Source organism: Streptopelia decaocto (assembly GCF_964273445.1).
Source record: "Streptopelia decaocto genome assembly, contig: HAP1_SCAFFOLD_1016, whole genome shotgun sequence".
Lineage (NCBI taxonomy): Eukaryota > Metazoa > Chordata > Aves > Columbiformes > Columbidae > Streptopelia > Streptopelia decaocto.
In genome coordinates, this window is record NW_028115485.1 from 37,891 (window position 1) to 47,669 (window position 9,779).

Below are 9,779 nucleotides of genomic sequence, written 5' to 3' on the forward strand. Positions count from 1 at the left end.
GGCCACCAGCAGACCCAGGGGACATTGGTGATGGGGACCAGCCCATGGAGGGTCCCCCCAGCCCATGACAACTCCCTCTCCCCCTCACAGGGCTGCTGAGGGCACCATGTGGGTGCTGCTTCGACCCGCGTGTCTTCCGCATACAATGGTACAACCACCAGGGCACAGCGGTGGCCGCAGTCACTCCGGTGCTGCCCATTGCCATCCGAAACCTGGAGATGCAATTTGCACGACTCAGCATCTCCGACACGGCCACCGCTGCGGGGACAACCCCGGGCGGCCATGTCCACCCCAGCTGCTCGGCTGCCCCCAGCAACAAAGCCCCTGGGGACCCCAAGAAGAGCCCTCAAAAAGATGCCCTGAAGCGGAATGTCCCGAGGCGCGATGAGCCCGGTGTCACCATGGCCGCCGTGCCCCAGCGGGACTCCAGCTCACTGGCGCTGCCCCAGCACCTGCCAACGACCAACGAGCAGCTGGGGCGCAAAAGGAGCCCCGAGCGGGGGCAGAGCCCCGAGCCGCCCAGCAAGCGCAGCACAACAGTGGAGCTGCCACAGGCTGCCCCGGCAGAGCAGCGGGGCCGCACGCGGAGCCAAAAACGGGGGCACAGCCCTGAGTCTGAGCCCCCCACCAAGCGCAGGGCAGACGTGGAGCAGCCGCAGTCCCAGGCTGCCCCAGCAGAGCAGCGGGGCTGCAAACGGGGCCACGAACGGGGACAAAGCCCCGAATCTGAGCCCCCCAGCAAGCGTGGGACGGGCGTGGGAGGGGGGGATTAGAACATGAGCAGGGGATGGGGTTCGGGGTGGGGGGAGGGTGGTGGAGGGGTTAGGGAGGACAGGATACTGCATTAGGGAGGCGGGTGGAGGGGTTAGGGAGGATACGATGCTACATTGGGGGGGTCTGGAGGGGTTAGGGAGGATACGATGCTACATTGGGGGGGTCTGGAGGGGTTAGGGAGGATACGATGCTACATTGAGGGGGTCTGGAGGGGTTACGGAGGATACGATGCTGCATTGGGGGGGTCTGGAGGGGTTAGGGAGGATACGATGCTACATTGGGGGGGTCTGGAGGGGTTAGGGAGGATACGATGCTACATTGGGGGGGTCTGGAGGGGTTAGGGAGGATACGATGCTACATTGGGGGGGTCTGGAGGGGTTAGGGAGGATACGATGCTACATTGGGGGGTCTGGAGGGGTTAGGGAGGATACGATGCTACATTGGGGGGGTCTGGAGGGGTTAGGGAGCATAAGATGCTACATTGGGGGGGGTCTGGAGGGGTTTGGGAGGGCGGGATGCTGCATTAGGGGGGAGGGGGGCTGGCGTGGCTTTCATGGGACCTTTTTTCTTTTTCGCTTTCAATTAAATGCTGTTTTTCTGGATCTGCTCTATGCCTGTGTGGGGTGGGGTGAAGGGGCACTGGGAACCACAGACCCAGCTTTGCTTCCCTGCTGCAGCAAAATAACCCCAAATCACCCCAGAATGGCGAGGGAGGCGCTGCAGGGCAGGGACCCTCCTGCCCTTGTCTGGCTGCACCTTGGGCAGCTGTTTTTCCCCTCCCTGGTCCTGCAACCAACCAAACTATCACTACACTGGCCAGAAATTGCCTGGAAATCTCATCTCCCTTTATTGCTCATTTCCCACCCCAGCTCCACAACCTGGGGCCCATGGAGCACCCGGCGACCCAGCTCCGCGGGTCCGGCCGGCAGCAGGTGCACTGAGTCCCCATCCCGGACGCTGGTGCCGGTGCAGCCCCCGCTGCCGCTCAGCACCCCGAGCTTCATCCTGGCCCAAAACTCGGGTCCCTGGAGCAGCTGCAGCACCCACCACAGCTCTGGGGGGGCACAGAGAAAAGGAGAAAAAAGAATCCCCAAACCCAAATGTAGAGAAGCCTCAGCGCTGCAGGACGAGCTCTCCCCTCCCGATGTGCTGGAGAAGCCGCCGGTGCCATTGTGGCCGCGGGGCAGGGGCAGGACCCCGTCGCAGAGCCCGAGGAGCTCGGACACCCCGGTTGTTTCTGGGGGGATCCCAGGGCGGGGTTTGGGATCCCGAGAGGAGCTGCCGGCCCAGGGGGCCCCGGCGGGCGCCCCGCTGCCCCAGGCACCGCGGGGGCTCTCGGGCTGGAGCAGCTGCCGCTGCCCACGTTGGCGTCGAAGGGAGGGCAGAGGTCGCTGCAGAGGAGCGATCCGGTGAAGGTGTCGCTCCAGTCGCTGGGATTGAAGTCACTGCTGGGCCAGGTGGGTTCCGAGGGCTCCTTGGTCAGGAGGAGCGATGGCAACGCTGAGGCACCTTTCAGCTCCTGAGCGCTGCCGAGCAGGGAGCCATCGAGGCCGTAGGGGAATGTCACGGCTGTCGCCTGCGCTTTCCAACCCAGCTGATCCACCAGCTCCTCCACCGCCTCCGGTTTCTTCTTGGAGCCCTTCCCGCTGAGCGGGACCACCCTGATGCTCCGGCCGCCCGGGCGGCCGAGCTCCTCCAGGGCTCTGCGGGCGCTCGCCGGGCTCTCGTACTCCACCAGCGCGCAGCACCGGCTCAGCAGCTCGGGGAAGCGCGACGCGTATTTGCGCACAGCCGAGGGCAGCTTGCGGCCCGGGCGCAGGATGCGGATGGAGGCGATGGCGCCAAAGGGGCCGAACATCCTCGTGATGGTCTCCAGGAAGTTCTTCTGCAGCGGCAACAGCACGTCCTGCTCGCGGGGCAGCAGCTCCCAGGCCAGCAGCAGTTTGCTGGGGGGATGCTGAGCAGGGACTCGGGGATGGGGACACGCCGCCTCACTTTGGTGCCCTCCTCATTCACCTCCAGCAGCTCCGAGAACCGCAGGGCGTAGAGCGTGAGCCGCCAGTCGCGCGTCAGGTATTTCACCCGTGGAAGAGACGGGGGTCACCACGTCCCCATGAGCGTCTCAGGCAGGGACCACCCTAAGCCTGCTGTCCGGGCAGGCTGCGACCCCATCAACCTGAAACCACAGCAAAGCAACGTCCCCATGCCACATGAGCATCTTTGGGGTTTGCAGGAGAACGTTCCCAATGGGCTCTGGAAATGGCAACCTGGACCTCCCCATACACCCCAGCAGAAGCAGAGAGGACACCCAGACACACGGACACCCTCCACATGAAGGCCGCTTCCCAGCCCCGCTGGCCGGCACCGGAAACCACCTACCTTCTTGAAGGACGTCAGCAGTTTGATGCTGACAAAGCCCATCTTGTTCTTCTGGACGTGTTTCAGCAGGAAAGCGTCCTTGGCCAGGTTCTCATCGGAAAGGTAGAACTCCACCTGGGACACGATCCTCCGGACCAGCTGTGGGTCGGGGATGGAGCAGCTGCGGTCCAACAGATCAGCCCCCAACACATCGCTCACGTTGCAGAAGCTCCTGGCAGAGCAGCGGGGACACAGGCGTGAGCTGGTGGCCTTTGGGATGTCAGCACTGCCCAGTCTCAGCCACAAGGGCAGTAGGGACAGCAGGGACTCCAGCTCTGCCCTGAACACAGGGGAAAGCAGCCTGTGCCCTGCAAGGCTCCCGGTGCTGAGACCGTGAATCTAAACCCATCCCAGAGAGGAGACACGTTCCCTTGGGGACAAACACGAGGTGAGACCCCGTGCACACCCCAACAGCCACGTACCCGCTGAAGCCTTTGCCGAATCCCTCGCGGCTGAGCAGGGTGAGCGAGCGGCTCCGGGACGCACGGACGTTCAGCGCCAGGACAGAGTTTCTTTGCGCTATCAGAGAGTTGCTGCAGCTGGGCTGGGAACCAAGCCCCAGGGCCACTCCAGAGCTACGTGAAGACATTGTCCTTCATCCGGGATGGCAAACAGGAGGAGGACAGGGCTGGGACACCTCCTGACTGCAGAGCCCCCGAGCCCAGCCCAGCCATGGGGGAGCAGAAGCAGCTCATTGCTGTGTCCTTACCTGCTTGGCAGTGCTGGGAAGGGTAGAAAATCCTGATACTACATCCTAGAGACCCACAGGCAGCAAAGCCCAACCCTCCCCACCTCCAAGGTGAGGGTCCTGAAAGACAAAGTGAAAAAGAAAGGGGGAAAAAAGAAAGAAAGAAAAAGCCCTCAGCACAAGCAGGCTGCTGGTTTATAAGGGGAGCTGCCCACAAAGAGCCCAGTGGGTGCTTATGGACCCACCAGGCTCCAGGTGAGACCTGTCAGGGTTAAACAGCCCCAGCTGAGCCTGGGAGCAGCCGGGCCGGCCTGCGGTGACCCAGAGCAGGTGGAGGGGCAGAGACAGAGCTATCGGCACCGGCACAACAGTGAACTGCTGCTGTGAAGTGAAAATCATAGAATGATTTGGGTTGAGACTTTCCCAGCTCCCCAGTGCCACCCTGCCATGAGCAGGGACATCTTCACCAGCTCAGGGTGCTCAGAGCCCGTCCAGCCTGGCCTGGGATGTCTCAGGGATGGTTCACCCACCACCTCTTGCTCAGGGTCAGGAGGTGCTGCTGAGCCCCCCAGGGGGAAATAACCCCCTTGTTTGGGCCCTGAGACTTGGCATCTGAAGGAAGAGGCTCAGGCTGGTCCAGCCACCCCTGCGCGACTGGGCACAATGCAGAGGGAGAGCGAAAAAGGGTGCAGAGGGAGAGGCTGAGGCTACACCTTCCCCCTCCTGAGCTCTACCAGCAGGAAGGACCCGTCGCTGGTCACGTCCCTGTGTCCTGCTCCCATCCTCCACAATCAGTCTGGAAGCAATATTACAAGATGCTTCTTGCAGCCCCATCTCCCACTCCATGGATTCTGGTCTCACCCCCAAAAACAGCCGCCGTTTTGCAGTGAATGCACCTCCCTGCACGCACCGGATCCCCGGCCAAAACCGCTTCAATCAGACCAGACCCTGCATCTCCCCCCAGTGCTGCAGCATCCGCCCGACACCTTTTAGTGACTAAAGAAGAAATGGGACCACAACAATCCTTGAACAGGCCTGAGCATTTGATACCCGTTTCTTGCTATTCAGGTTTAGCCGGGAATTTGGTCCATTGGATGGGCTGTCCTCCTCGCACAGTGCTGCACAGCTCCAGGGCGTCTCGCTCGCGCATCCGTGGGAAGCCTTTTCTGACTTAGTGCTCCCTGCATATATATTTCATCCTTTCCTGCAATCAACCTTTCCTTTTTCCTGGCTTGGCCTTTCCCAGCGAGTTCTTGAGGATTGGCTTCCTCCAAACTGCTTGAGTGCTGCTGAAGGAGGATGAAGGGACAGCTCTGGTGACCCAAGCGCTGTACTCACCACCAACAATCGTCCAGCACCGCAACGCAGGTTTCACAGCTCCTCGTGTCCAACCCTGGTGTGACCTGATGACAGCAGGGGGTGAAAAAGCTCAAGCAGCCAACAAGAGAACTGGAGAACGGAATCACAGAATCATATTGGTTGGCAGAGACACTCAAGATCATCGAGTCCAACCATAACCCAGTCCTGGCACTGCCCCATGTCCTGAGAACCTCCTGTCCGTCTGTCCAGCCCTCCAGGGATGGTGATTCCAGCACTGCCCTGGGCAGCCTGTTCCAATGCCCCAGAGCCCTTTGGGGAAGAAATTGGCCTCCTTAGAATTACAGCTGGCGAGAGGGCTCAAGGACAGCAAAAAGAATGTTTTCAAATACATAGCAGATAAAACTAATACCAGAGGCAATGTAGGCCCACTGATGAATGGGGTGGGTGCCCTGGTGGCAGAAGATACAGAGAAGGCAGAATTACTGAATGCCTTCTTTGTCTCTGCCTACTCTGCCGGAGGCTGTCCTGGGGAGCCCCGTACCCCTGAGACCCCGGATGAAGCCAGGTCAATGGAGGAGTTTGCTTTAGTCGATGAGGACTGGGTTAGGGAGCAATTAAATAGTCTGGACATCCATAAATCCATGGGTCCAGATGGGATGCACCCGTGGGTGCTGAGGGAGCTGGCTGAAGTCATTGCTAGACCGCTCTCCATCATCTTTGCCAAGTATTGTGAAACGGGAGAGGTGCCCGAGGATTGGAGGAAAGCAAATGTCACTCCAGTCTTCAAAAAGGGCAAGAAGGAGGACCCGGGTAACTCTAGACCGGTCAGCCTCACCTCTGTCCCTGGGAAAGTAATGGAACAGCTTGTCCTTGGTGCCATCTCAAGGCATATCAAGGATAAGAGGGTTATTAGGGGCAGTCAGCATGGCTTTACCAAGGGTAGGTCATGCTTGACCAACCTCATAGCCTTTTATGAGAATGTAACAAGGTGGATGGATGGTGGCAGAGCGGTGGATGTTGTCTACCTTGACTTCAGTAAAGCCTTTGACACAGTCTCCCACAGCATCCTCACAGCTAAGTTGAGGAGGTGTGGTCTAGACAATAGAGTAGTGAGGTGGGTTGCAAACTGGCTTAGGGAGAGAAGCCAGAGAGTGGTAGTCAATGGTGCGGAGTCTAGTTGGAGGCCAGTATCTAGTGGAGTGCCTCAGGGGTCAGTGCTGGGGCCAATATTATTCAATATATTCATTAACGACTTGGACGAGGGAATTGAGTGTACTATCAGCAAGTTTGCTGATGACACCAAGCTAGGAGGAGTGGCTGACACGCCGGAGGGCTGTGCTGCCATCAGAGACCTGGACAGGCTGGAGAGCTGGGCAGGGAATAACCTGATGAAATTTAACAAGGGCAAGTGTAGAGTCCTGCATCTGGGCAGGAACAACCCCAGGTTCCAGTATAGGTTGGGAGATTACATATTAGAGAGCAGTGTAGGGGAAAGGGACCTGGGGGTCCTGGTGGACAACAGGATGACCATGAGCCAGCACTGTGCCTTTGTGGCCAGGAAGGCCAATGGCATCCTGGGGTGTATTACAAGGGGGGTGGTTAGTAGATCGAGAGAGGTCCTCCTTCCCCTCTACTCTGCCCTGGTGAGACCACATCTGGAATATTGTGTCCAGTTCTGGGCCCCTCAGTTCCAGAAGGACAGGGAACTGCTGGAGAGGGTCCAGCGTAGGGCAACCAAGATGATTAAGGGAGTGGAGCATCTCCCTTATGAAGAAAGGCTGAGGGAGCTGGGTCTCTTTAGTTTGGAGAAGAGGAGACTAAGGGGGGACCTTATTAATGTTTATAAATATATAAAGGGTGAGTGCCATGGGGATGGAGCCAGGCTCTTCTCGGTGGCAAACAATGATAGGACAAGGGGTAATGGGATCAAGCTGGAACACAAGAGGTTCCACTTAAATTTGAGAAGAAACTTCTTCTCAGTGAGGGTGACAGACACTGGAACAGGCTGCCCAGGGAAGTGGTGGAGTCTCCTTCTCTGGAGACATTCAAAACCCGCCTGGACATGTTCCTGTGCGACCTCACCTAGGCGTTCCTGCTCCAGCAGGGGGATTGGACTAGATGATCTTTTGAGGTCCCTTCCAATCCCAAACATACTGTGATACTGTGATACTGTGTAACACCCAGCTGCTGCTGCTCCACCTGGAGTGCAGAGCCTCCAGGGACTAGAGCCTGTGGGAGAGGGGCAAACAGCTGAGCTTTGGAGGAAAAAAAGTCAGGCAAGTGCAGAAGGACACACAGTGCAGCTGTTCCTGGGCCCCACAGCTGGGCTAGGGGAAGCAGAGCACACCTACGACCTCCAGTCTCTAGGGCAAGGGACCCTGGATGGGCTGTACAGAGAAAATTCTCATCAGCTGTGAAGAAAAACAAGTGAAACTAATTCAGAGAATCCATGAAAGAGCTCAGCACCCTGCCATGCAGCAGTCCCTAAGGGAAGGGGCTGCTGGCATCCCCGGGCTGTGTGGTGGTCCAGAGAATGAGAGACACAAGGCTTGTGATTGCTCCTGGCAAGTTATTGACATGGCTGTGAAAGGAGAGACCAAGGGCAGTGGGAATGCCCTGATGGTGGGACTGGAACGAAAGCCAAGATTATGCATTGCCGGGACGGACTCACTAACAGGGTACAGTGCTGCACTTGCTGCCGTTGATGGAAGAGCACCAGCACCGTGGAGGCGAGGGACTTAAAAATGGAGGGGCAATTGGCTCATGGAGGTGTTCCGAAACACCCCCGCAATGGGGAGGTTCCTTGTGAGACGAAGGGGATGCCGTACGGTGCAGGTCAACCAGGCCAAGTCGGCAGTAGATCTCAAATGTTCCACGTCCTTGACTGGAATTGGAGACAGGCGGGTGGGAAGGGATCCTGAGGGGGATCCAGCCAAACCGCCGGCTTGCGGCAGCACCAGCCCAGGGCTTCCCGCAACCAATGCCGGGACACCCCGAGGACAGAGATTTCCTGCAGCCTTCTTTGTCCCGAGGTGGAGCAGGAACAGATGAGCACAGGGGGAAAACTGTCATTTTTTTAATTGGCTTTAATGATTTCTAAAAACAATCCAAGGCCGAGCAGAGGCTGGCAGCACCATGTCCTCAGGGCAGGTGAATCCCGCGGTCACTGTCCATGCACCCATCCCTGGCGTGGACGCTGCGCAGGCACCCGCGTGGCGCTGGCAGCCGGGCTCTACTCCTCTTGCTGTCCCGCGGTGCAGCTGCAGCGGAAAGCCCTGCGCAGAGCCCGCAGCGCCCTCCGGAACCGGGAAGGCCGTCGCCGTGGAGCTGGGCCCTGCGCTGGGCAGGCGGTGTCTGCGCTGGTCTCTCCTCCATGCTCTGCAGACATTGGAGAAACTGTGTTCTCTTCTTCGTCCTTTGCAGCTGGGACGAGAGGGGCTGTGCTGGCCTGTCCCTCATTGTCTCCTGCCAAACGAGCCTCAGTGGCTTCAAGTCCTGCAGGTGCTGGTGCTGCCACTGGAACATCCACGCATTGGGCCAGGTCCCGCTGTTCCACCGCTTGCTGGCCAGGTCCCTGGATCTCAGCCTCAGCCCTGTGCACGGCCTCACTGATGATGTGCTCCACAATGTCAGACAGGTCCACATCGTCCTCTGCAGGGCTCTGCTGGACAGGTTCCAGGCGCTCTGCCTCTGCTGCCGCCTCCGTGTCTGTGCAGCTGGGCAAGCCAGACCCCTCCTGGGGACCTGCAGGGGTGTCCTGGAGGTGCTCCTGGAACAAGGGGTTGATCCAGATGCTGGGGATGAAGATGTCTCCGCCTTCGCACCCCTCTTTGTTGTTCTCATCCTCCACATCCATGCGCTGGGCCAGGTCCTGCTGTTCCTGCGGTTCCTGGCCAGCTCCCATGATCTCAGCCACAGCCCTGCGCAAGCTCTCCTTGAAGATGCGCTGGGCTGTGTCCCACAGAGCTGCGTCGTAGGCTGTGGGGCCCTGTGGGGCAGGTGCTGGGCACTCTGCCTCTGCTGCTGCCTCGGTGTTGGTGCTGCGAGGCCAGCCAGACCCCTCCTGGGGACCTTCACGGTGGTCCTGGACGCGCTCCCGCACCGAGGTGGTGACCGAGGTGCTCTGGATGCTGTGCTGGCCCAGGCTGTGTCTGACCTCCGAGCAGGAGGAGGAGCAGGACACAGGGGATGGAGGTGGCAGTCCCGGCACCGCAGCAGCTGCTTGCGGCCCCGTCCAACCACCGGCCTTTCCCTCCTGCCCTGTCCCGTCCCTCCCCTGTGGCCTGTGGAGCAAGGGGGGAAGCCCCAAGGGCTGGGAGTGGGCGTTCGCCTCCTCGTCGATGGGCATCTTGGGTCTCGTCTACCAAAGAGCTGCAACGGGCACCCAGGGGAGATGCTGCCTCCTGAGAAGCTGCTGCTCCTGAGAAGCTGCTCTCCTGGGAGTGAGCACCCCAGGGCTCTCGCTCCTTAAATACCCCCACGGTCAGGGCGGGGACCCCCGTGTCACAATGGCCTCTGGCTATGACAACCCCATGTCACAATGGCCTCTGGTTATGACGAGGTGCCCACATCACAGAGC

The 9,779-nt window shown here is 59.5% G+C and overlaps 1 protein-coding gene across 1 annotated transcript; it reads right to left on the minus strand.

Moving 5' to 3' along the window:
- Positions 1-1,610: 1,610 nt before the first annotated feature.
- On the minus strand, positions 1,611-3,781 carry LOC309452731 (la-related protein 6-like; the record flags this gene model as incomplete). The annotated part of the gene is given in 5 exon segments (XM_082077384.1): positions 1,611-1,808; positions 2,138-2,721; positions 2,724-2,856; positions 3,154-3,364; positions 3,615-3,781. Coding segments are annotated over 5 exon segments (1,293 nt in total).
- Between the last annotated feature and the right edge of the window lie 5,998 nt (positions 3,782-9,779).